Source organism: Ambystoma mexicanum, chromosome 10 (genome assembly GCF_040938575.1).
Source record: "Ambystoma mexicanum isolate Mex_15411 chromosome 10, UKY_AmexF1_1, whole genome shotgun sequence".
NCBI classification, from domain to species: Eukaryota; Metazoa; Chordata; class Amphibia; order Caudata; family Ambystomatidae; genus Ambystoma; species Ambystoma mexicanum.
The window spans coordinates 1,403,206,843-1,403,234,068 of NC_090932.1; the positions used below are offsets into that span (position 1 = coordinate 1,403,206,843).

General features: G+C 46.9%; 1 protein-coding gene across 1 annotated transcript in view; it reads right to left on the reverse strand.

Annotated features, from left to right (window-relative positions):
- The window catches only part of ACACB (acetyl-CoA carboxylase beta), a 3,851,763-nt gene that overhangs the window by 444,417 nt on the left and 3,380,120 nt on the right, over positions 1-27,226 (reverse strand). Inside the window, exon 47 of the mRNA XM_069619430.1 lies at positions 3,455-3,551. Coding sequence (XP_069475531.1) covers positions 3,455-3,551 — 97 coding nt within the window. The remainder of the gene's footprint in view (positions 1-3,454; positions 3,552-27,226) is intronic.

Genomic DNA, 27,226 nt, shown 5'->3' on the forward strand with positions numbered 1-27,226 from the left:
CGTAAAAAACTGGGGGGTGGGGGGAGGTAACTTCTAATAAAACAAACATGACCATGAACCTGAAGGCCATAACATTAACATTGGGACAAACAAACAGTATCGCAATACTGCTTCTCAAAAGCCCATGCAATGAGATGGATGGAAGAGATAGAACAAATGTCAGTCACCCCTCTGGCATGATTCCTTGGGGGCCGCCAGTGTTACTGGAAGACCCTGGAGGGGGAAGAGGACAAGGGTTGGTTCCAATAAGAAGGCAGGATAGTTCATTGACTGTTGCTCGGGTTCAACCGCTCACGGTAAGTAGATTTATAGTCATTGGCTGCATAGTTTCTCTCAGGGTATTTTATCCCCATAAGCAATGCATGCAGAGATACCCTTGCAAGGCATCATTAGCTGGGGAAAAGCGGTATGGGGGAAGGACCCATCATGTTGACGGCAGGGGGTCCCTGCGAGCGAGCAGAACCATTCGGTTGTTTGATTGCGCGTTGTCGCTTGCCCCATGGTCGCCGTTGTTGTTGGAATTGCCATTGCGGGGCATCCATTTGGTGGGTTGGTCTTTCCTCCTCATTATCGATGGGAAAATCCATGGAGACGATGTCTTGTTGCCTTAGCAGGTGCCAGGTGTCTTCTGGATCATCAAATGAGTGCCATTTTTTGGCTAGAAGGATGCACCAAACCGCAGGTAATTTGAGAAAAAATGTGTGGGATGTGCTTGAAGGGCTGGGAATAGTGGAGCAAACCTTTTCCTCCGGTGGGACACTTCAACGGAGTAGTCATCGAAGATGCAGATTTCTGAGCCTTCTGCTGGTATTGTGCTCACAGTTCTGCAAGCACGAAGTATGGCTACTTTGTGCTGAAAATAAAGAAGCTGCATTGTAATGGGCCTTGGGCGGTCTTCCTCAGCTGGTTTCAGGATTGGGGCTCTGTGTACTCGTTCAATTGTATATGAGCGTGGGTCCTAGGTATGCAAGTAGTCTTGGAACAGTCGTTAGGCAAAAGCCTCGAGGTCTGAGCCCTCTGCTCGTTTGGGAAGGCCGATTATTCAAAGGTTGTTACGTCGAGAGCGGTTTTCCTGGTCCTCAACTTTCGCCCTGAGGCACTGCACTTCCCTTTATGAGGCCATCTAGGTCAGTGGCGGCCACTGCGCTGTTATCCTCAAGTGCACCAATTCTTTGTTCATTGTCGGTAGTGCATTCCGCTTGGGCGTTGAAGCGGGTCTGCATGTCCTGAATGTCACGCTTGATTTCCAGAACAGTAACATTTGTTTCTTGAGTGCTATGACCAATTGCTCTCATTTCTGTACATCAATTTTCACGTGCTGCCATGTAGACCGTCGCTGCATGCCAGCTAGGTTCTTTGCCATAACCCCCCCACCGGGCCATTGGATGAACGAAAGGATTTGGCGTGCCTGTAGGCAGTTGCGGTTCCTAGATTTATCGGGTGCAACCTGGGAGGCCAGGAGCCCAGCCAACTCCACCAAGGTCCCACCTGCCTCTCTGTACACTGATGCAGCTGTCAATGTTGGACTCACGGGTTGTGGTGGTAGCTGGCCTGGCTTTCTCGCCGGAGATGTTTTGGGGCTCCACACCAATTAGCCTAGGTAAATCCAGTTGTTCCCATGGGCAGCTCAGTTCTGGTGTGATATTACGGCGGGCACAGATGGTGCAGGGAAGTTCAGGTCTGCAGTTTTGCTTGCGCAATACCTCTGTAGAGTCTGTACTTGAATAGCGAGGAAAGGCGTCCTTTTGGTTGCAGCCTGAGCATTTAAAGTGTCAGTATCAGCCTGTTCTACATTGCCATGGCGATAAAGGGGTTCTCAACCCCCGGATATTGTGATATCTCACAGGGGGGTGATGCCCGTGCTGATCTGTAGAGCTTGTGCATAACTACCAGAGTTTTCCTTTAGAGGGTAGGGGCACCACAGGCGATGTTGCCCTGCTATATTTTTACCAACTACATCATGTCTGTCTGATGGTGCTCTCCCCCTCCCCGGTTAGCAATGCGCTGAATAAATGTTGCTTCCCAGGGTCTGGTCTTCCTGCTTGTACTGCGGTGACAGTTGGTGCCTTTTGTCAGGGTGGGGGTTTTCCCAGCTCAGTTGTCCCTGTAGTATGCCTATTTATGTCACATTGAGGCGTCCAGACCCATGAAGAGCACCTCCGGAGCCTGGTCTGTTGCTGTGTAACGCGCCCTCTCAGTAACGTCGGGGGGACGATTCCACCGCCTTCACCTCGCTCACTGTGGGCGCCTGCCAGTCGGCTTCTTCAGCAGGGTCAGGGATGGGACCAGGAAAATACCGGAGGAGCCTGCTCCATTTTGGTCTGAACGGCTGCGTGTGTGCGTGTAGCGACGGAGATCAGGAGCGCCGTAGGGGGAGAGGGATGGGGTACACTACTCGCCCCGCAGCTCTCCGCCATCAGCAGGGATCATTGTCCCAAGGACCGATACGATGCCCGTAGAGGTTATTGGCTCCGCTTCTGCCTCCGGGCCGCCAAGCATTGAGGCTCCTCCCTGGATTAGTAAATCACAGCTGTGGTGTCCGCCATCTCGCCAAGAGACGGCCACGGCCCTCAAAATACATGCATTGCGTTTTCACTCATCTGAGCAGCAGGGTAAGCAAGCAGGGTACCGGGCTGATCTTCGATGTGTGCGCTAGCCATTTCAGGCAAAGCACCTGTGAACCGGACGAGCGAAACTGATGAATTTTCCAGTGTTACGCCCACCTTCTACAGAGCTCTAGCACCTCACCGCCATCTTGCTCGGGCTCTCGGGCGCCCCTCCTAAAGCATTTGCTTTTTAAAAGGTATTTTATTATAGTCATTATTTAGAAACTATACATTGGAGTACAAATAGGAGGGGGATGTGATTTAAGGAAGGATGCACAGCTTCTGTTGGTTCAGCTTTTTACCCACCCACTGACCGCCCCTGGCTAGGCTAATCAGTTATACAGAGACATAATGGAATAATTGCAGCTTAAACGCGCTCCTGTTGAAACAAAAATATCTTAACCAGGTTTTCCTTCAACCACTTAATTTATAAACAATGTGTGTCTCCTCATATCTGTTTCTTGCACTGAAGTCTTGTTAAAACACATGTTTGCACAGCTAACAGTTTTGACCTAGTATAGGTATTAGCCATAAAGCAGGCACTCGTACCATTTTCCAATTCGTACCATTTTATGGCCAAGTGATACCATTATAGCAGTGGCTGGAAATGCCTATCTAAAAGCTAAAACTGCTGGCTTTGCCAACTTGTGTTTCTCTTATAGCAACTGTCAGCAAAGGAGCAAAGGCTAGTGACTCTTGCAAACATGGACCGACTACCCAAATCTTACCCACATAGATCAACAGAGAAATGATTGAGACAAAAAGAAAGAGAGAAATAGAGATATGAGAGCACTATATATCGGCGTATGATACAAAGTGTACATACAGCAAGTGCTTTCATAACATACCTTTGCTTCTGAGTCAAGGTTGGCTGGATCTGCAGGTATTACCATTTCCACAGTTCGCGTCTCCACAGCTATCACACCCACAGGAATGCCTCCTAACCTACATATAACAAAATGCATTTATTAAAAGTACAAAAGACAATGGTCAATTAGTAGACCATTCTATTCTGCAATTTATTTTTTCAAAAAACATACTTGGCTATGGTGGATAACGTAACTCATGATATACAAAACAAACATGTTGTAGGACATTAAGGGAAAGTAGAGGCACTTAGAAATGATCCCCTCTTCTTTATCCTCGCGTGTAGATTGCAATTTCAAATAACATATTAACGACCAAGAGTGAAGAAAAATGTAAAGCTATGATAAATTCTACCGAAGGATAATCATCTTCCCATTTGTTTCAAACTTTTAATTTGCCTTTGAGACATGTAGGGCTTCACTTTATAGCTTACCTGGAAGTCAATAGGAAATTGGTGTGCCAAAGAGTATCTACACACAACCTAAGGTTTGAAGAGGGAGTACACCTTGTTATGCTGAGGCTATTACATCCGACACTGGATTTGCAACTTCTTGGTTGCAATTCTGGGGTCCTGGAATGCCCTACATCATGAACTAAAAGGCACAATTAAGTGGTCCTGTTCTGGATTTGCTATAAGACCCATTTATTTTTCACCTGGCGTGTCCTTTGTAATAGTTTCGCTTTTTTATTTATATGGTATTTTACGGTTTAAATTTGCACAATATTTATTGATCCCTGTGATGATCGCCTGCCTGGCTCAAGGGACCATCAAGGTTGTGACTCCAGGGGCTGGTGCAACCCTGAGCAGCTGAATGCATAACCCAGGGGCAGTATGGAGAGGATCGCCAGAGATCACTGCAACTATATCCCGGCCACGTGGCAGGGGACAATCACAGTGTTGCACCACACACTGGGCTTGGGGTCTAGAATCCCCCCACCCACTTAGTAGGGCATAACCAGACCTGTTTCCTGGGGCGTATCAGGTGGCTTCTTGGAGAGCAGAGCTTAAGCAGCTCAGGAGGAGAGGGGATGGCGGAGGGTGTACAGGAAGGGGCCCAATCAGACAGCTACCGCTGAGCTTGCCGCTGGTCAAAAGTTAAGCATTGCTTTGTTTCAAATAAAGGAATGCATATTCTGAACGCAGCCTCTGGTATGCTCTGGAGACACACAGCCCCTGCTTCCAGCTCTGTGTTGACAGAGCCTTTAAAGTGGAGGCAATTAATAAGTGATGGCGCATTTAACAAGCCATTGTTTTTACACCACAGTGATAAGAACTGAACATGGGGCATTTTTATCCTGAAGGCCAGCACAAACATCAGTTAGCGAATTAACGTGTCACAAAGAAAACTTTTCAACTATGTGCTTTATTTTCATGTCTTTTTATTATTACTTTTTATATGCAAACCGCACACGCCAGAGAAAGTTAACTGTCCTTTTATTGCCTAAGTGGTCTAGTGGCTGCTATGGGACATGGACTGAAGGCATCTGCTCAGCATCAAAGAAGTTTTCATGTTCTTAATAAGCCAACCACTGCCAGATGGCGCCACAATGTGACTTGGCACCTTGATTAGGAAAGCAGGGTTAATTGTGTCACCGTGCAGACAGCAGTCCATGGCAAATCAATGCAGTGATGTGTGCAGCAAAGATTTGTGTGCTGTCCAAGTCATCACCCTGTTTGTTAAGGCGTCTATATCCTCTATGTAAAAGCACATATGACTGTTTTTGTCTGATGTGTCCCATTTCCATACAACATCGTACTGGAATTGTTTATGTATGTAGCTCTAACAAGTGTGCCATACTGTACCCACACTTAAACACAAAGCAGTCAAAGGAGTTGCCTCAAATTGTATATCCACTAGGGGAAACATCCTACACCGCCACACCATGATTTTCACTAGGTGCCGGCCAGCACTAACAAGAGATGCTAATGCCAGTTCTGTAAGATAAGGCATGGGCCTGCTCTGTTTTGCAGAAATAACCCCCAAGGCCTGGGTAATGGTGTGGAAGCAGTGACTGAGGAACGGTGGACCCTTATACACGTATCAGAAGCCGGTTTTCTTTAAAACACTCCATCAGCTAATTAATCAGCAGGCTAAAGTTTAAGAAGTACAAGCCTTTCTGTAAATGTGTACCTCTTTATTGGGTGTCTCTTGTAGGGTATCCTTTACTGTCTCTAGCTATAATTCCGTAAAGATGTATCTGTATTGGGGACTGGGTATGCTCAGACTGAGACCTAGCCCCTGATCATCTAAAACTCTCTAGAAACAAGAAGCAAAAGAGCCCTTATACCCCACTTGAGGGGCTAATGTTGCAGCTATTTTAACCTCGCATCCAAAAACGTAAGCTGTTTGAATGAGTATGTATGGTACATACAACCCTTTAATCACCGACTTGCTTATCAAATAAAGAGATCTCGGATCATTGCTATATTCCTGTTAGGCAGAATCCAGTGCAGTTCCCTTAGGGAGCACACCAGATTAGGACTACAGGTGAGAGCAATACATCCCCTTTGGTATCAGTCTGTACCACAAAGATTTAATTGGTAGCTGTGGCTGAGCAGTCAGACTTAACTCAAGAGGGAGATGAGCAGTATTCAGGGTTTACACAATAGGCCTACTGCACTATGGCACAAGGAAACACTGACCAAAGCTTTGTAGTTAAAAAGTATATATATATATATATATATATATATATATATATATATATATATTTTATACACTTCTAAGCAAACACATGTATCACAAGTATCAAGCAAGTTAAATTAAGTCAATAGAAAAATATACACACTCCCTATATAAATTGTAGACCAAGTGAACCAGAGTGAAAACTGAGCAAAACGGCACAGTGACAACTACACACAAGGGATCCTCTAGCAATTTCTCACAAGGGAGGGAAAACAAAAGTTATCTAGAAATAGGTTCTTGTACACCCTAGCAACACTTCTCATCAGTTGTGAACCAGTTCAGCGGACAGTACATCAGTATAGGCAATACTTCAAATGAAAACTGAGCAAAATTGCATTTCACAATGATTATGCAGTGGGAAGGAAAGGGTAGTTATAAGAAAGGGTTGCACCACACAGTTCGAATGGAGAATCAATCTCGAGAAAGCGGGTCTAACAAATGTGACCAGAGTCAGTAGGCCTGTGCCAGAGTTAGTGGTACAGTGCAACCCAACAGGTATGAAAAGGATTTAAACCACCTTTAGCACTACCGCTAAGAAAGAGCGGCCTGGCGGAACAATGTACCTTAAAAGTGAAGAAGTTGCTCCTGCGGTGGCGGCTGTTCCAGGTAGTTCCTGCAGTTCGGGTGATCCAGCAGAGGAAGAGAGACTCTCGTTGTGGAGGAAGGTTCAAGGTACTGCACTACCCAGGGATGAAACCAGCCGCGGTGCTGCCAAACGAAGTTTAAAAGGTACGCTCCTTTTGATCGCGTCCGGGTCGATAGCTGCCTGGCTATCTGGTCTCCAAGTGCTGGGCACTGTTGATTCGGCCAAGGCAGGTCCGGAGAAGCGATGGGCAAACTGGCTGTTCCCACCAGCTCAAGGGAAGGAGGCTCTTTCGATGAAGATCTCCTCTCGTCGTGTGGAAGAAAAGTGGTGAGACGATCCAGCAGGGCTTCACCGGTGGTGTAGATGCTGAAGATGCCTGTGGCTTCTCTCCCCTTCGGTTCCGTAGTTCCAGTGGCAACGTCTTCCTCTTCCAGTTCTCAGGACCCTGCTTTTATGCAGAAAGAGACCCATTCATACAGCCTAGCTGTCACTCACACAGTGGAGTGGTCTTCTTGGCGGGAGACCCTCCAGCCTATCAGGTTAGAGTGTGACCTGAGTTGCTGTGGCAACTCTGTCCAGGGGTCCTACTTCCCCTCCCACACAATGGACCCACCCCAGACTCAGTGGCGCCGGAAGGAGGGCTTCTGGGCAGAAGGATCCCTGACCTGGGTTAGGATCGTAGAGAAAGACACGAGAAAGAAGTTATATTAAAGTTCTGGCAAATAAAACCTACCGGAGCAAAGTTAATATTAAAATGCACCGGCGGTATGTTAGAGGCTGTCAGAAAAAGGGTTGTATACGAATTGTTCATTTTACAACTGTTCGAATGACAATTGACCTTTTCACAATTGACCGAATTGTGAAGGTCAATTGTACCATATATGTGGGGGGAAACCCCCCACAACCCCCCACCCAACGCCAAACCCCCCAACACCCATATATATATATATATATATATTCGGTCAATTGTGACCCTTTAAATTTGGTCAATTGTGACCCTTTAAATTCGGTCAATTGTTCATTCGAACAATTGTAAACAAACAATTTGGGTAATACCAGAAAAAGTGGTAGCCTCGAACAATGGGAAAATCCCATAGGGAAATATTTGCGGTCGAATATTTATGGTAGTAACCACTGCCACCAGCCAGAAACTTCAGAGAGAGAGACTTTAAGGTACCCCCTCGAAAATGAACATAGGGGAAAAACTATTAACCTCTTCCAGTACCTCCCTAGTAACATGGGTTGTACTGGTTAAGTTCATAAAAATTGACTAGTAAAGTCAATGGGGACTTTACATGCCCTGGGAGACAGTAGTCAGTCCCAGGGTATGGAGTCTATGTTTGGGGGTCGCTACGACGCCCCTGTGTCACTGCACTGAGGGTGCTGTGTAACACGTGAATAAAGATGGTTCCTATGGGGAGAGAAAATCCCATAGGCATTAAACACAAAAATAGCCTAGAACACACATAGCAGAAATGCCTAAGAGTGGGAAAAATAGTCTCACTCTTAGTAGGTAAAAAGAACCAAACCCTTCAAATCCAGCAAAGCTGCTTTGGGACTCTATAGGTAAGGGAAATTAGCCATAGTATGACAATTCTCCCTAACAATTCCCGAAATGTTCTGTGATTTAATGCTAAGCACACGGGAACACTAAATGGTGCTATTTGTTCCATTTCCCACTCACAGGGGTATTTTGACAGAGTACAATAAGAGTGTACCAGACTGTTCAGCTTGGAATGATAACCTTTGATCAGAAAATAATTCATATGGTTAGTCTAGTGTTACCCCTTGCAAAATACAAGTGGGGTGGTTCAAACAGAACGTCTGCAACTAAGGGCCAGTGGTCAGTGGCCCCCCAGACTGAGGCAGGCAGGTGAACCATTTTTCTTGGCCAGCAACAGCTGTGTTTTCACATTAGATTTCTTTTCTAAAGTACTTGAATTACAATGTAATTTCTTTTTTATATTTATTTGTGTTTCTGGCATAAATAAATAGACCTTAACATCACACATTTACTTTAATAAAACAAATTACATCTAGTTAACTTACATTTCATTACTACAATCAACTCATGTTCGTTACAATTTAGGAAACTTAAAAACAGAAAAAAAATAATTAAAATCATTCACAAATATGTCTAGAAAATTAACTTCCTAAAGTAACAAAAAAAGTGCAATTTGTAATGATTACGAAGAATAATCCTCATAAAAACGGTCCTATGTAAAATCCAAGGGTCCAATCTAATACCGTCAAAAAAATGAACAAAAAACTATTTCACCAGAACACTAATTCTAAGCATTCCCACCCCAGAGTTTTAGGGATTCTGCATGAGCATGCCAATGCCGACAAGTTGGATCTTCCACTTCCTTGTCTTTCCAGCTGAACCTGTTTTCCCTAGCAAAAATCCAGAGGGGTATAGTAATAAGTAGGGAGCACTGCCTCCAAGTTATCAGTTTGCCCCATTTAGGTCTTTGTAATACTTTGGAAATGGACGCTCCTTCCCAGTTTTGGCCGCACATGCGTGGAATGATCTGCCACAAATAAACAGACCACCTAGCCTTCAAGACATCTCTGGAAACTACGTTGTTTATGTAAGCTTCTACCACAGCTGCTTGTAACTGTTTGATTTTTCGCTAGTATTGATCCAATCGAGATGACATTTTTTTTCTTTGATGGGGTCTGAAACTGCCTCTTCAATACTACTGGAAGCCTTATGTAGATGAAATCTGCAATGTTGTACAAGCAGACTTTCGGCTCCGACCCTGACTTTGTCCATGTGTTCTAAAACAGAGCTCTGGCGTGGCTGAATTAACTTTGAGCACAGAAGGATCCTCTTCCATAGTACCTTGGCGTTTAAAGAGGTGAGACCCAGTTCAACTCTAATAACAGCTACAAGCATCGATTTCCGTAGTCCCAATGTGCTTTTCCACAGCATTCCCTCAATATAATCCAAATTATATACGATCAACTGAAGGTGTATTTCTAAACCATAGGTGATCATTGGGACCACCTTTGCCTCGTAGAACTAAAGTACTGGTTTGAAGGCGAATTTTCAAAAAGGCACGTGTAAAACTTTCATTTGGCACACCATTTGTTTAGTTTTACTAATGATATGACCAATACGGAACAATTTCCCCTTTACTTCACAGAAATTAAATCGCAGGTATTTTAAATCTCAGACATCATCAATTCTTTGTGCGTTCATTGACCAACTTGTACAAACTTTCCTGCTGCCAGGATGCAACACCATCATTTTGGATTTAGTAGAATTGATGGTCGGAGAATGTTACCCTGCATAGTGGCCTAAACACTACAGAAGGCGCTGAATGCCGACCTTGGAGCGGTCCAAAAGCAGAATGTCAGCCGCATAGGTAAGCCAGAATGTTTTAAAGCCAAAAACAGCAGGGACAACAAACACTGCATCAGCCAGTTCCACTCCAATGTCTGAAAAGTAGATATTGAATAGCAAGGACGCCAGGACGCAGCCCTGATGTGACCCATTAGCTGTGGCACATTTCCCCCCTGGCTTAGTCTCACTCTTAGTGACGTTTCGGAGTGTGCTTTAATCAAAATTGACAACAGATGGTTAGGAATCCCTCATTTCCTTAATTTTGACCAAAGCACATTTCTCTCAACTCTATCAAATGCCATAGACAAATCAATTCAGACTATGTAGATCTGTGAAATGCGCTTCTGCCAAACAGCCTGCTGCAAACGGTCAATAATAAAGCCTGCAGTGCTGGTCCCAACCCACTTTCTAAAACCAATTTGGTTTGGCTTAAGGACACCCGCACTAATTGCCCATGAGGATAGTTCAGCTAAGACCAGAGATGCCAAAACTTAAAAGTCCACGTCTATGAGAGATATCATCCTATAGTTTGAGGGGCTATACTTGTCATCTTTTTAAATATAGGCACAATTGTAGCTGTGAGGCAGGAGTTTAGAAACCTTTGATAGAGAAGGACAGATTTAAACACTCCAAACAATAAGGAGGCCTAAAAAAGGGGAATCATTTATAGAAACCAGTTTCATTTGTTAAGAAACATTTTATTGATACTGAGGAGGGTATTGTCTCATAACACAGAGGTGTAGCTTGGGAGAGATGTGTGCCGGTCAGGCTGGACGCATTCCAGTGTTTTGCCCTGGGAACCAAGTTGGCTAGAAACTGCCATGAACATACCAGCCTGAAGGCTTAGACACTGCCCAGACTCCAAATAAGACCCTGCAGGGCAATGCTGGTGCACCCCCATCCCCAAATGCGAGACCCTGAAGCTCTCCCTGAGCAGACCCAAAACTCCAACCAAGATTACAAAGGTTTTTCCTTTAATCAGGGATGACATCAGGGCCTTTCAACCCTTTCAGTTGAAAGGGGCCTAAATTCTCAGATGGGCCCCGATCAACTGCCCCCATGTTGCCAGTCAGCAGTTGACACGCTTTGTGGGAAACTATTTATCTGCACTAAACGGGGGTAGCAAGTGTTTGGATCCTGTTACAGTTCCACTAACACATCAAAGGATTAGTCTTGTGAGGTTCTACGGATACGATGTTGCCAGTTCAGGAGTTACCGAGCACAGAGAATGGTGCTGCAAGAAGAGTTTCAAAGGCATTGTTACCGGGCAGGAGATTCTCAGGTACACAATAATCCTGTTTCCCTGCATGCCAAATAAACCAAAGAATTGCAAAATGTTACCCAATGTATTTGTGTTTCCACCTTTTAAATCAAATGCTGGAAACCTCTGAGAACTTGGAAAAGCACAGGCAATATGTGATGGTTTTGTAGAACAAAAATAGTGGTCATTTTGGTGGACCTAATTTTGGTTGTTTGACGGCTGATACCGAGCAAAGGAGGTAAAAACCCTTGGGTGCAGCAGTTCTCTGTTGCTTGCGCATGGGTGTGCTATACAACCTGTCGGGCTGCCTGCCCTTCCACTCTTGGAAACCTTGGAAAACTCAGAAAGATCTGTTCAGACTCTTACCTTTGTTTTGGGATTCACTGAAGGCATTAGTAGTTGGCTCTGACAAAATTGCCAATGACATCAGCGTTTGTGACTTTGCCTTTTTCGTCTGTGGACGAATTATACAATTCAGCTCCTCAAATGGCAAATCCAAGATTCGATCCTGCATATCATTCATAAATGTAGTAGTGTTTATCCACGCTGACAATCTCATACCTGCCCCTATGCAGATGCCACGGCTAACCGTATCAATATGAGCCACCAACGATTTCAAGAGATCCTGAGGTACAACAATTGCCTCGGCCAGTCCAGCCTCAAAAGAAGTCTGAAGATTTGGCGGAAGGACCGGAAGAAAATCAGCAATCTCACTCCATAGCTTTTTATTGGCCGCGGACAGTGAATCTTCCAAATTCGCTTTGCAGAGGTTCAATGCCATGTTTGTGTAAACCTTATGGCCATAGGTCTAGAGGACTTTGTCCGCCTTAGAAAGAACCACTGTAGAATATGTTGAAGCGGATGAGGAGGGCAATGAAGCAGGCCTGGTATATAGCAAGGCTGAGTAGAGAGGATGTGGGTGAAAAGATAAGATAGGTCAGTTTCCCTCTCATTGTCTTTATCTTGAAAGTAAGCCTTTTGCTTGTAGGCTGCCAAGAATGTGTTTTTGCAGATGATCTTGGTTCAAGTCAATAGATCCTTTAGCAATGGAATCCCCAAGAGCCTAGACGATTTCAGTGCTACAACTTTGCCCAGAACCCCTCCTCTAGTCTGCAGAGCAACTGGAACCGAGGAAGTCCACCAGCCTGTCCAGTCTGTCATGGAATGCTTTAGCAGAGGAAAGGAATTCCCCTTCTTCCTCTGAATATTTTTGAGCTGCCGTGCTGGCCTCTGGTGGAGACAAGTCTCTGACTGTGGCAAACATAAGAACCCCCCCACTCCCACCCCAGAGCAAGAGGATCTGGAGGGAGCAAAGGATCCTGTGGAGCCAGACCCCCTGGAACCTGCACAGTGGGCGGTTGGGGCTGTAGGGTCTGTGGCTGTCCCAAAGGCTGAATTTGCTCCAGCATGGAAGGCACGGGAAATTAGAGGCTGGGCCACTGCTGTGGATGGCAGCAAAAAAGGCTGCAGCTCCTCATACATAACCTCCCTAGTCAGGTCCTTTGGAGCGTTTGACATTTGTGGTGATTTCAATCGGCTCAAGAAATGATCAAATTGCTCTTACACGCTGCTAAGGTAAAGTTGATAATCAGATAAGGGGTGTTCGGGGTACATGCAGCCACTGTCGGAACCTATGATCCTGTCTGGTCTCATACACCAATGCTTAATAATGGAGCAAAATAGAGGTAGATGGATAGGAGGTGCACCATGGACCGTGCAATTGGGAACAATCCGCCATGGATGAAAAATTCAGTCTGAGCATGGGCGTAGTGTGCCCAAAGACGTGCTTACAACCCACCCTCCCAACAGACTGAGTGGCTCCCTCTGACAGCTACAACCCCCAGCACCCCAAAGATGGTGCCAGTGTGTCAGTAGCATGTGGGTAGCTCTCTCCCACCTAGATGCCATTTTGTCAGGCGCAGCGCCTTTAAGAAAGGCAGAGTGGCTCTCGAGCCAACGCCCTACGCTTCGTACCCTTGGGAACCTTGAAACAGGGTCAAGGAGGCTTCGAGCCCTCAGGCCTAAAACAGGCTGTCCAAACGCATAAAGGTGCCCGCTCAAGCCTTACTGTCCAGTGCAAGAGTCAGAAGGCCGGTCAAAGCCAGTCCCAGTAGTGTCCACAGAGAGCATACGGCAGTAGCCCTACGATTCTCAAGACAGGCTGGTCAAGGAATCTATATGCCCCTTACCAACTAGAGACCTCGCTGGAAAGGAGTCCTGCAGGGGTGCTCTAGAGAAAACGGGCATACTTACCTTGTCCGACCTGGTCTTCAAGTGCTGCTGGGGACGGGACCTGGAAAAGATATCATGTGACCTGGAAAGTCTATTTTTCAATGATCTGTGTGTTAGGGTGTCACACACTGCATAGGAGTCCCAGCGGTGGTCTGGGCCCCAACACTCTAGGTACAGCGTCCAGGGATCCAACAACGGGATTTAGCCCTCACAAGGTGCACACCTACCGAACCAGTTTGCAAACAACATACGCCGGATAAAGAAACAAGATAAGGATAAACAGAGGGAGGAAGAAATGTGCATAATTTCTGCGTGCAAAAAGCTGTGGTCCTGTTCCCTGTCGGGGACAACCAAACAAAATAGCATGGGGCAAAGGGGACGGGATGTAAGGAGTATGATTGACACTAAATGGCACAAGCTATCTAAGCACCGTGGGCTGATGATAATCACAAGTTTTTTCATTTTTATGGAAGGCAATGTGCAGCACATTGCTAATGTAATATCTAGTGGTGTTGAATCACGATGAGCATCCCAGAACTCTGAGGATGCGAAGACACATTTCAGAGCAAGCCCTTGTTATTAGTTAAAGGCTGCATGCATAGCTTCCGGTGCAATGTGGGCTGTTTCAGTAGTTTGAAACGTATAACCCACTACATTGGGCTTCTTGCCGTTTACTGCTAATTTAGTTGATCTTTCACCACTTTAATTTGTTCCACTCATTAAAACTGATGGCCATGTAATAGTTTGCCTCCGGTCCTTTGCAGATACCCACATACAGACTGTAATCCTTGCACTCTTTATATCAGGTGCTAAGTGTGGGCAGACACAGATTGTACTGGAGATGCTATGCAAAATATGCTGGGTTGACTTTCTTTGTAATGTATTTATGAGTTCTTATACCAAGTAAAAACTCAACTGTTCAAACCTAAATTATTGAGCTTTTAGTATTGGGTGTCGTCATGCAAGATCTCTTAATCCTAATGCACGTTTTTTTTTTATTATTAAGTGCATTTAGTTTGCACATACATTCAACAGGAAATTACAGGTATGGTGATGCTCTGCAGTTGCATCCAGTGCTCAGTTTTGGGGAAATAATGGAGTTTTCTTAATATAGTGTGCATTCATTGTATGAAGCACAACTCCGTTTTGGCAGTACTATACAGAGGTGTGAAGCACAGCTTTGTTTTAGGTAGCACACTGGAACTGTGATTATGTCAGAAAGAAAATTCAATTAAACAAAATACAATTGTTCAAAAAATACAGATCATCATTAAATACTCCAGTTTATGAACATGCTCATATAACAATCACTTTCTAATAGTTTTAAAATCGAAAAATATTAAAATCAGGAAATATTTTGTTTTAGAGTGGAGTAACATCTACTAAAAGACCACCTTCAAATCTACTAAAAGACCACTTTAACTGCATGCAATTCCACTTGTGTTGTCAGATTCAATAAAGAATATTGTGCCTCCCTAACATTCCCATACGCGTGTGATAGGAGAAGTAGTAGTAGCCATCTTCTATGTGGTATATAATACCATCTACATAGTAGTAAAAAGTTAACATGATATAACCTTCGATGCGGGCACAGTCTTTAAAGGGTGCATGTCTAGCCATAGCCTTGTCATTAATGTTCTGTCATTAGCTTTAGTAATCAGATCCAGGAGATGGGCATGTGGTAACTTGCAGACCTTTCAGGTATTTTATCACAGTTATTGAACAAATTGCATCTCCAACTCGTCTGCATGCTATACTCTTTAACGAACAAGTTACTTAACTGTAACTCTTATTCTCCAGCATGGTTATGGCAAGGATTCACATGCTCATGAATATTCCCCGTCAAACTGGGAATCCTCGGTAAAAAAGAAAAGCAGTTTCTCCTAGTCCTTGTCCTACCACTTCTCTGTGTGTGTTTTGTTTATTCTCCCTGCCACAGAGGTCAAGCCTGGACCTTTGGCAATGCAGCTCTTCAGGTTTCCTTCTTGCAACCATGGGTGGGGGTACACCCTTGTACCCCTTATGTATGTTTTTGGGCACCTGTATGTTGCCCACAGAGCAGCGTATGGGCTGGTGGCAGCTTTATGCCGGCTTGGCAGTGGCTCTATGTCCTGCCATAGGAATCAAGGGATTCCGGAGGTAAGGCAAGATGGCCACTGTAGCCTGTTGGTTTCTATTGCCTTTACACCTTGTTTCCCAAAATCCTGGGAAACTCTGCCTCTGACCCTTTTCTCCTGACTGGCTGTTGGGTGGAAATACCATGTATGGCTCTGGGGGGACTCCTGTCAGACTGATTGGGGCCTTCCCATTGGCTGTGTGTTGCGTGTACACGTTTGGGGTGGAACCTGTATGAATGGAGTCTGAAGTGAACTCACTTTCTATGCTGTGGGTGTCTGGGTGTGATGTGTGTATCACAATGCCCGAGACAGCCCTGACTGAAACCGGAGTGAATGCCGTCTAATTTGCTGAAAGGCTGTGTGCTTACCTCAATCCACATTCTTTTTTATGGGTGTCTGGGTGGAGTGAATGGCCTGAATGACTGTGAGCCTGATTGGCTGCCTACCTGAATGAATGCACTTCTGAATGGTTGGCTGCTGAGCCTGGCTCAGCCTGAGTCAATACGGACCATATGTGTATAACAGGGCACCTCTCACTCACCAAGGGAACCCATGGCAGGGGTCCAAAGATCCCTCCCTCACATCCTGCCTACCTAGACTATCAGGCGCCTTAATGAGGGCTTCTGTGCAGAAGCCCGCGAAAAGAAAGCAAACAAAGGAGTCATCCCCGGTTTGGTGCGCAGAGAAAAACACGAGAAAGACTTTAACAAAAAGAAATGGTAACTAAACCCAGCCGGAACCAAAATAAAATGTATTTGGTCAAGCGGGTTTATGTTCGAGGCTAATATAATAGCCTAAAACATTACCACGTTTATATATAATATAATCGCTGTAGAAAAGTTAGGGTAGTTACCAATGCCACCAGCCAAGTCTTAATGTTAAGGGAGCGAAACAAGGCTCCGAGAGGCACAGACAAAAAAGGGTTAAGAGTTAACCCTTTTCAATAATCCATGTAAGATGGGGTGTACTGGGTATGTGGTTTAAATTGACTATATAAAGTTAATGGCAACTTTACCTGTTTCTTGGGGACAGTAGTCAGCCCCAGAAAAATGGAGTCGGTGGGATGTCTCAAAGACAACCCTGTGTCACTGCACTGAAGTAGTGCACATGCAGTAGGTGGGGCTCCAGTGCCCAAGATCACAAACAGTGAAAATACACACAGCAAAACACATGTAAGAGCGGGGAAAAGGCTCAGACTCTTACCAGGTGAGAAAAAGAAAATCCTAGAAATCCAGCAAAGCTGCTGGGGGACTCACTAGGTAAGGGAAATCAACCATTTATGAGAATTCTCCCTAACAAGGACCTGGATAGGAGACCTCTTTCCGAGCTACGAGGGACTATCGTCCCTCTAACCTGCATCCTTCTATCTCCAACAGTCTGGATGTCCTTGACCCAGTCATGAGAATACACCTGAAGCCTATCTCCAAGTGCAACTCTTGGCACTACTCTGAAATGCAAGTGAAGGGTGGCTGAGAGGAAGTGGAGGGCATCAGGCTCATCCTCTGACAAACTGGCCTGCCACATGCTCCAAAGAGAAAACAGACTCTCTGTCCTGTCCAAGAAGAGAGCCTACTCCAAGCCTGCATCTCTGTGGCCTCTAACAACATGGCCCAACTCTATAAAATCTGTAAGGAACTGGCCAATCCTTCTGCACCTCCCCTGTTCCCTTCCCAGGCCCTCTGTATGGCTCTGGCTTCTCATTTCACCACTAAAACGCAGGACATCCAGTCCTCTCTCTCTTCCTCCTCTCCCTCTACGTCGATGGGCACCTCTCTGGCCGCCACTCCCTTTCTTCCGCCTTTCTCCTCTTTCACTGAGATCACGCCTGACAATGCTTCTAGACAAGTCCGATCTATGAAAATATTTGTCCAAGCAGGTGTTCCCCTGTTCCTCTAGAACCATCAAGGACCACATTGGCACCCTTGCTCCAGTCTTGGACGATTTCTGCAATCACTTGTATGCCGCTGGAAGTTTCCCCTCTCCCCTCAAGCACTCTCTTGAGCACCCCCTCATGAAAAAGCCTTTTGCCGATCCTTCCTGTTTAGCAAACTACCGCCCGATCTCCATCAGTCTTTTCCAAATTGAAGATTTTCAGGAGACCTGGTGTAGCGGGAGATAGACGCCAGATGTACCTTGATAGAGGCGTGCGCCAATCTGGCCTTGGCCAAGGATAGCAAGTATGGAAGAATTTGCTGGGCCGTGACCCTTAGAGGGGTAATCTTCTGAGACCACCACCACGTAGTGAAACGCTTCCACTTGTGACCATAGTACTTCAAAGTCGACGACACCCTGGCCCTGGGTTTGGCGAGGACCTCCCTACAGTCCACAGGCAACTCATATCCTCCAAACTCTAGGGCTGCAGGAGCCAAGCCCTCAGGTTCAGCGTTCCTGGTCGTGGTGAAGGATTGCGCCTCCTTCTCTGGTGGGAAGTTCCAAAACCACTGGCAGCTTGACCGGAGGCGACGCTGACAGGTTGAGAAGGTCCAGTTACCAAATCTCCCTCGGCCACGCTGGGGTGAGAAGTATCATCCTGCATTGGCACTGTCTGAGTGTGTTGATGACTTGTAGCAGGAGAGTCAATAGAGGAAACACGTACAGAAACAGGCCTTCCCACAGGAAGGAGAACGCGTCCCCCAGGCTCCTCAATTGGTGGAAACTGCTGGCAAACTTCTGGCATTTTCACCGCCTTCGCAATCAGATCGATCTGGGGCCTGGCCCACTTGACGAAGAGGCGGTCCAAGTGGTCCTGCCGAAGTTCCCACTCGTGGCAGGAGTGCAATTCCCTGCTGAGGGAGTCTGCAATGGTGTTCTTGACTCCCGCTAGGTGAAGAGGAACAAGGAAAATCTCTTGTCCAATGGCCCTGCGCCACAAATTGTGCGCTTCCTTGGAGAGCGCTGGCGAACAAGTGCTGTTAGGGAGAATTCTCTTCTAAGGTTAATTTCCCTTACCTATAGAGTCCCCCAGCAGCTTTGCTGGATTTGAAGGGTTTATCTTTTTCTCCTGCTAAGAGTGAGACTTTTTTTCCCACTCTTAGACATGTTGCTGATGTGTGGTTTAGACTATTTTTGTGATCATGGTTTATGGGGTTTTTCTCACTCCATAGGTATCATCTTTTTACATGTATGTTACACAGCACCATCAGTGCAGTAACGCAGGGGTGTCATAGTGACCCCCAAACATAGAGTCCATACCCTGTGACTGACTACTGTCTCCCAGGGCATGTAAAGTCCCCATTGACTTTACTAGTCAATAGTTATGAACAAAACCAGTACACCCCATCTTACTATGGAAGTACTGGAAAGGGTTAATATTTTTCCCTAGTGTTTATTTTCAAGAGGATACCGTCCAGTCCCTCTCTCCAAAGTTTCTGGCTGGTGGCAGTGGTTACTACCGTAAATATTTGACTGCAAATATTTTCCTATGGGATTTTCCCATTGTTCGAGGCTACCACTTTTACTGACGGCTTCTAACATACCGCCGGTTTATTTTATTATTAACTTTACTCTGGTAGGTTTTTATTACCAGATCTTTGATAATATTTCTTTCTCGTGTCTTTCTCTGAAATCCTAACCCAGGTCGGGGATCCTTTGTTCGTCCTTTTGGCGGGCTTCTTCACAGAAGCCCTCCTTTCGGCGCCACTGAGTCTGGGGTAGACAGGATGTGTGGGAGGGGGAAAAGGCCACTGGACAGGGTTGCCTAAGCAACCCAAATCGCACTCTGCCCTGATAGGCTGGGGGGTTATCCCGCCAGGATAACCACCCTGCTGTGTGAGTGACAGCTAGGCTGTATGAATAGGGGTTTTCTGCATAAAAACAGGCCTCTGAGGACTGGAGGACAATACGTCGCCACTGGACCTAAGAAATCCGAATAGGAGAGAAGCCAAAGACATCAGCAACAACTGAACCACCGGTGAAGCCCTGCTGCAGATCCTCACCACTTTTCTGCAACGACTCGAGAAAATCTTCACCTGCAAGAGTCTTCTTCCCTTGAGCTGGTGGGGCCAACCAGCTCGTCAATCGCATTCCAGGACCTGCCTTGGTCGAATTGCCAGTGCCAAGCACTCGGAGACCGGATAGCCAGGCACCCGTCCACCACGACCGCGATTTAAAGGAGCGTTCCTTTTATTCCGTTTTGGCATCACGGCAGCTGGCTTCATCCCCGGGCAGTGCAGTAACTCGAACCTTCCTCCACGACGAGAGCCTCTCTTCCTCTGCTGGATCTCCTGAACTGCAGGAACTGCCAGGAACTACCACCACCACAGGACCTCTTCCACTTTTAAGGTACATTGCTCCGCCAGGCCTCCCGTTTCGCTGGGTACTGCTAAAGGTGTTTTAAATCCTTTACTTACGTTGTGGATTGGCTACCCCTATCGTCTAACCTTGTCTTTTTACATTCTGCAACCGCCTTTTCAAATCGTTAAACAAAGACTTGACTGCAGCTACTAGAACCGTTTGATCCTGGGCACATTGCCTTATACCACTGACTCTGGCACAGGCCCATTGACTCTGGCTAAATCTGTTACAACTGCCTTCTCTAGATTGCTTTTCACCTAGGAATGTGTTGGTGCACCCAACTCTTATAACCACCTTTTTCCTTCCCCTTTTTAATATTGTAAAGTGCCGTTTTGCTCGGTTTTCACCTAAGTATTGATTATGCTAAAGTTCTGCCTTGCCTAACTTGTTCACAATCTAATTGGGAAGTGTTGCTGGTGTGTTTAGGAGTCTAACACTGTATGACTTGTCCTTTCCCTCCCTCTGAAGAAATTGTTAGAGTGCCATTTCTTCTTGGTTTTACACTGTGCCGTTTTGCTCAGATTTCACTCTTGCTCAAACTTGTCTACAATTTAAATAGGGAGTTGTGTATACTTTTCTTGACTGTTTTACCTTGCTTAAATGATAGTGATTTGTGTGTGGACTTAAGAGTGTTTAAAATAAATATATGTATTCTTTTTGATACAAAGCTTTGGTCAGTGTTTTCCTTGTCCCATAGTACTGTACTTCTATTGTGTAAACCCTGAATACTGCTCATCTCGCTCTTGAAATAAGTCTGACTGCTCAGCCACAGCTACCAACTAAATCTGTGTGGTACAGACTGATACCAAAGGGGATTTATTGCATATACCTGTAGTCTTAATCTTCTGCAGTGCTCCCTAAGGGAACTGCATATGATTCTGCCTAACAAGTACCACCCTGTTTTCTGATGTAGAGCATTGTAGTGGTGTTGTGCATGAAGATCCTCACCACCTTGCCCTTTAGAGACGGACGGAATGACTTGAGGGCCGGGAACACTGCCCGTAGCTCCAGGATGTTGATATGGAGATCCTTCTCCTCCGGCAGCCACAGGCCTCTGGTGTGCAGACGCCCGGTGTGGGCTCCCCAGCCTTCCAGGGAAGCGTCCGTGGTGACCATCTCCTGGTATGGGGGGGTTTTGAAACCCTGTGCCTTGGGCAATGTTGGAGCGGACGCCCCACCACCCTATCGCCCGACAGAACTCCTCGTCGAGCAGGATCTTGTTTGCAAAGCTTCCTGGCACCTGCATCCAGCGAGCGTCCAGGAACTCCTGAAGAAGCCACATCTGTAAACTGCAGAGCCGTATAAGGTAGATACAACATCATGCCGAGCAACTACTTGATGGTTCGCACCGTGGTGGTCTTCATCGACAACAGCCGTTGCACCTTCCCTTGAATGGCTGCTACCCTCTCCTCCGAGGGTGACGGCAGGCAGGATACCGTATTGACTCTGGCTCCTAGGAACAGAGTGTTCTAAGATTGTGTCAAGCAGGACTTTGGATAGTTGATGGAGAATCCCAGATCCATCAGCAGCTGGACGGTCGCCTCCATGTGTCCAACTGCCAACTCTCACGAGCAGGCCCGGATGAGCCAGTCATCGAGGTATGGGTATACGCAGATGGGCCGCCACCAGTGCCAGGCACTTCATGAACACTATGGGGCCGACTTCAAGCCGAAAGGTAGGGCCTTGAACTGGTAGTGCTGTCCCTGCGCTACAAAGCATAGAAACCTATGGTGTTTACTGTGAATGTGGACATGGAAGAAGGCGTCCTTCAGGTCCAGCAACGTCAAGAAGTCTCCTTTTTCCAGTTGGCCGAGCACGTGTTGCAAAGTGACCATCCTATATTTTTGGGACTTGAGGTATTTGTTCCTACGTCGCAGGTCTAAAATGGGCCTCCAGCCCCCAGCCTTCTTTCTGACCAAAAGGTATCTGGAATAGACTCCGGAGTCGCTGGGGAACCAGCTCTATGGCCCCTTTTCGCAACATGGCCGTACCTCCTGCAAGAGCTGAGGGATGTGCTGCTCCTGACGGGCCACCGGAGGGATCCGCGGACACCTGCGCTGAAACTCCAGGGTATGCCCTTGGACGAGAGCATCCAGCACCCAATATGTCAGTGTTGATCTTTTCCCACTTGCTAACAAACCTTGTCAGCCGGCCTCCCACCGGGGTTCAGGCTTGCTTCGGCACTGGCGTCCTGACCTGCAGGCGACAGCGACGCTGTCCTCTGCCACTGTAGGCCTGACTCTGAAATCAGACCCAGCTTATACCACAGCTCCCTGTCGTACCTGGCGAGGATCGCCAGTGCATTGGCCGCCTTGATGGTGGATGCTGTAAATCACCTTCCTTCCCATGGTGTCCATCTTCTTCCCCTCGCTATCCAGAGGGACTGAAGACAACGGGTTAGCCGACTGTTTACTCGTGGCCGCTGAAACCACCGAATCCAGCGATGGTGCTCAGGCACTTGGGTGCAGATTCCAGAACCAGGTACATCTGCTCCAGCCTATCCCGTTTGGCTGGAGCCATGCAAGGGTTCTTCAAGAGGGCCAGGCCCTCCTCCCACACGTCATCCAGAGGGGCACCACCATGATTGTCTTCTTGACCTTGCGCCTCTAGTACAGAAAACCTCCTTCCTGGTTTCTTCAGGCACAAGCTGGAGTAGCTCAGAGGCTCTGGCGATCATTGAATGGAACCACCCCACCGGTGGGGACGCCCTAGGCTGCAGAGACCCGCCGTCCGCTGCAATGATATTGTCGTCTGTCGTCATTTTGGCCGTATCCGTCCCCGTTTCGGCGTCTGCCGAGGGAGAGGGGGCCTGACACAGATGCGGATACTGAAATGGGGGCGTCGGATGACGCTTTCTCTTCATCGCTGGCAGCTGATCGAGTGACTGGGGGACCATTGGAACTAGGCCCTGTGGTATCCTCTTCTGGATCTCAGACACCAAGGTGTGGAGGGTCGACAGGATGTCCAGAGACACATCCCTTGGCTGAGCAGGCATGATCGGAACACTAGGCCCTGCGCTGCCGTCCCCATCGTCTTTGTCCTCCTCTTCCACGTCCTCATGGATCATGTCTAAGGACTGCAGGTCCTCGTCATCTGTGGACAAAACTTCCATGGTTTGGGCCACAGCCTGGGACTGAACCGGAGCCTCTTTGACCCCCCTTTTTTTCCACCCAGAGGGGCTGGAACCGGGTTCTGAGACGGTGTCCCGTTCTCCGGCATGCCAGCAGACTTTGCCAAAACCAATTCAGTGGCTCCGCACTTCAGGGGTAGGGATCCCTTTTGTGCTCTGGGGTCTATCTTCACAGGGTCAGCCACCTTAGCCTTCGGGAGAACAGCCGCCACCAACTCTATCATCAACAAAGTCTTATCCTGTGCCAACTGAGCCTTCTTTGGCAGTCCGGCCGCCTTCTCCTACGTCTTCATTGGCTTCTCCCGCAGTTTACCCGGGTTGGACGATTTTGTTTTCGAGGAGGATTTCGATTGCCAGCTGGCTATGGAGGCGGAGGGTGAAGTCGATCGTGCCCTGTCCACCGTGGGACCCACTTCCGCGGCGACCCCAGTGTACCTGGACTTGCGGTTCTTGGCCTTGTCTTGGGCACCCACGGATGGGGTGTCTTAGGCAGAAACCTGTGCAGTTCCCTTGGGGACGACTGCAAAAGATTTAGGACTACAGGTGTTGGAAGTAAACCCACTTGGTAGCAGTCTGCACCACCCAGATGTACCTGGTAGCTGTGGCTGAGCAGTCAGACTTCCCTCAAGAAGAGTTAGGCAAAGTATACACAATAGGTACTCAGATACACTAGCACAAGCAAACACTGACCAGAGCTTTAGTATCAAGGTATATAATTATTTATTTAAAAACACACTTATTGAAACACTCCAGCACTATTATTGTAAATCACTCTAAACACAGTTACTATTATTATATATATATCCCTTATTCCTTATCAGACAAGTCTTAGTTAACACCACTTATTTCCAGACAGAGGTGAGTGCTTAACTATAGATGGCACTCCAATAAGTTAACGAAAAAGGGAGGGAAAAGGGCAGAATGTAGGAAAATACACCACACTAATATTTAGGAACTCTTAAGCAAGGCAGGAAAGTCAAAAGTTACTTGTGAGCCAAAGTCCATAGGCCGGGCCCACTCTTGGAGAGAGCAGGGCACAAATGCACCCAAGATAACACAATGACAACAGGCTAAAAAAAGTCTTGCGGGGAGTTCAGAAAGGTTTTAGTTAGGCTCAGAAAAGTTTAGCCAGGGTGTCCCAGGCTAACCCAGGTTCGAAAGCCGGGGGCTAAATCTACCCCGTACAGTCGGTTGCAAGGGAAGCCAGGCGGAACACGGTACCTTAAGTGGAAAGGATCCTCCAGCGGGGGCAGTTGTTCCTGGCAGCGGGTGCAAGTCGCGGCGTCCTCCAGAGGAAGAGAAGATCTCGACGTGGAGGAAAGATGAAGGTCATTGCACTGCCAGGGAAGAAACCAGCCGTGGAGTTTTCCGGTTAAAGGTACTACCCTTTGATTCGCGGTAGTGGTAAAACGTGGTATCCCGGTTGCCGGGGTGCTTGGCACAGGCAAGGCGGCCACGAGATGCTTCAGGAAGCGAAAAAGGAAGCAGACTGGTTATCCCCACCAGTCGAAGGAAGAAGACTCTCCGGGCTGGAGATCTCCTCTGTCGTTGGGAAAAGTGGTGAGACGGTTCAGCAGGGCTCCACCGATGGTGTCGTCGTAGCAGGTCGGCTCAGCTTCTCCCTCGTCGGATTCTTAGGTCCTGTGGCGACTTCTGAAGTTCCAGTCCCCAAAGCCCTGCTTTTATGCAGCATACCCCCATTCACTCAGCCTAGCTGTCAATCAAACATGCTAAGTGGTGAGCCGGCCGGCTCACCACTTGGGCCAATCACACAAGAGTGCGACTTGAGTTACCAAGGTAACTCAGTCCAGGGTGCCTAATCCCCCTCCCACACCCCCTGTGGTACCCAGACAGAGTGGAACCACTTTTGGAGGCTTCTGTGAAGAAGCCTGCCAAAAAGTGGAACAAAGGGCTCGACTTAGGTTGGAGTCACAGAAGAGAACACAAACGCCATTTTAGAATCGGGTCCTGGCAAAAAATACCAACCGGCAAATTAATATTAATTAAATAAACCGGCGGTATGTTCGAGGCTATGAGAATTAAATAATTAAAGTTGGTAGCCTCGAATAATGGGAAAATCCCATAGGAAAATATTTGCGGTCGAATATAAAAAGTAGTTTCCACTGCCAGCAGCCAAAACTCGATCAGGGGGGACGGAGACGTGCCCCCTCGACTAACAGACCCTGGGGCAATCGAAGCGCCCCGACCAGTACGTCCACAATATGATGGTTTGTACTGGTTTCTGTTAATAATTTGGGACTAGTAAAACCAATGGTGACTTTACATGCCCTGGGAGACAGTAGTCAGTCCCAGGGTATGGAGTCTATGGTGGGGTGTCACTATGACACCCCTGTGTTACTGCACGGAGGGTGCTGTGTAACACACATAGTAAAAACACATGAGACCCTATGGAGTAAAGGACCCCATAGCCCATAAAACACATCTAGAGTCAAAGAAACACACTCCCAAGAGTGAGGGTAAAAGAGTCTCACTCTTGGCAGGAGAAAAAAATAAACCCCAAAAATCCAGCAAAGCTGCTGGGGGACTCAGTAGGTTAGGAAATTCAGCCTAAACTGAGAATTCTCCCTAACAGGGTGCACTCAAAGGACTTAGAAAACTGCTCCTCGGAATGAACGCCCTTGATAAGGTATGACCCTGCTCGGAGCACGGGGCAGCAGCCTTTGCATTCAGCCACGCCGCCAGTCTACATTGCCTATCCTTCGTCGTCTTCTTGGTGAAACCGAGGCATATCTCACATTCTCCTTCCTTGTGGTCTGGATGCAGGCAGTAGAGGCATTGCAGGTGCTTGTCTTCAACAAACACATTCCACAGCCCGCACTTGGTGCATGACTTGATGAGGGATCTTCTTTCCTGCTTCTCCTCCATCATGGTCGGAGGGCACGAAGTAGGCCCGATGGCCTTCTGGAAACTTCTACGATCTTCGCCCTTAAGGGGCGTTGAAATTCACAGACACAGGAACCCGGCTATCGGCAGATGGAGAAGAGAGCACACAGTCTCTTTTGGAACAAAAATAGAACCTCTCCGTCGTAAACACGACGTAGAAGTATCTCGCAGAGCAAACTCGAAGCCTCCCAACACTGAAGAGTGCGGTACAAATCTGAAGATGGCTGCCAGAGGAGGGTCTTGGGAGAGGACTGTCACTGGATGGGGCAGTATGACCCAGATGACAATGATTGGTTTAAAGGAGAAATACAGTTTGCAAGTGAAAGTGAAAAAGTTTCTTCTTTGACGGAGGATTCCCAGCCTGACTGGGAATATTCAAGAGCATGTGAATCCATGCCAGACCCAATGCTGAGGAAATATATTTGCCATTATTTGAAACGAACTGCCCAAAACAAAGTGTTGTTGTATATTACTGAACCTTATTTTATATAAAGATGCTGTGTTATCACCTAACATAGTGTGTGGACATTCCTTGATGGGGACTTGAGGACTCGCTGTACTTAAGCAGCAGCTTGCATCACCTGCTGAGTGCTTAAGCCTTGGTTGCTCGTCCAAGCTACCATATAGAGAACCTTGGCTGGGGTGCTCTGTGCCTCTGTCCCAACCATATAGAGGGCAGAAGTACAGATACCCCACTCCAGTCTTTGCACTGATAAAGTTGAAGGCTGAACTTAGATTGAGAAAGGCCTAAAAAACATCTCTCTCTAAATGTCCTGATAAATTGGCTATAAGTAAGTGCACGTTTAAACATTAAGTTCTTACACATTCTGGTCACAAACGGCAGTTCACAGAGTCAGTATCCCACTCTCCACCCATTCCTCAACTATTATACAGTAAATTGAGATTTTGCATGGCAGTACGAGAAAGACATTGGTCGATAGCAACTTGGGTCATTCTAGATCATTTTTTGAAGACAGAGACTCTTCCCCTAATCTCCCATTAATCAGGGATCATTAGGATTTGATTTATGGCATTAAACACTGTGCTTAAAACTGCATCCCATATCTCTGTGTGTCCAGATCAACAAATTACTTATCCCTGGTAATGTTCTTTCTGATGGATGCTCCACCCACGGATTCCTCATCTTACATATACTTGGTGGCAACAGCAAATGTTTGAATGTTTTTCCCTTCCAGG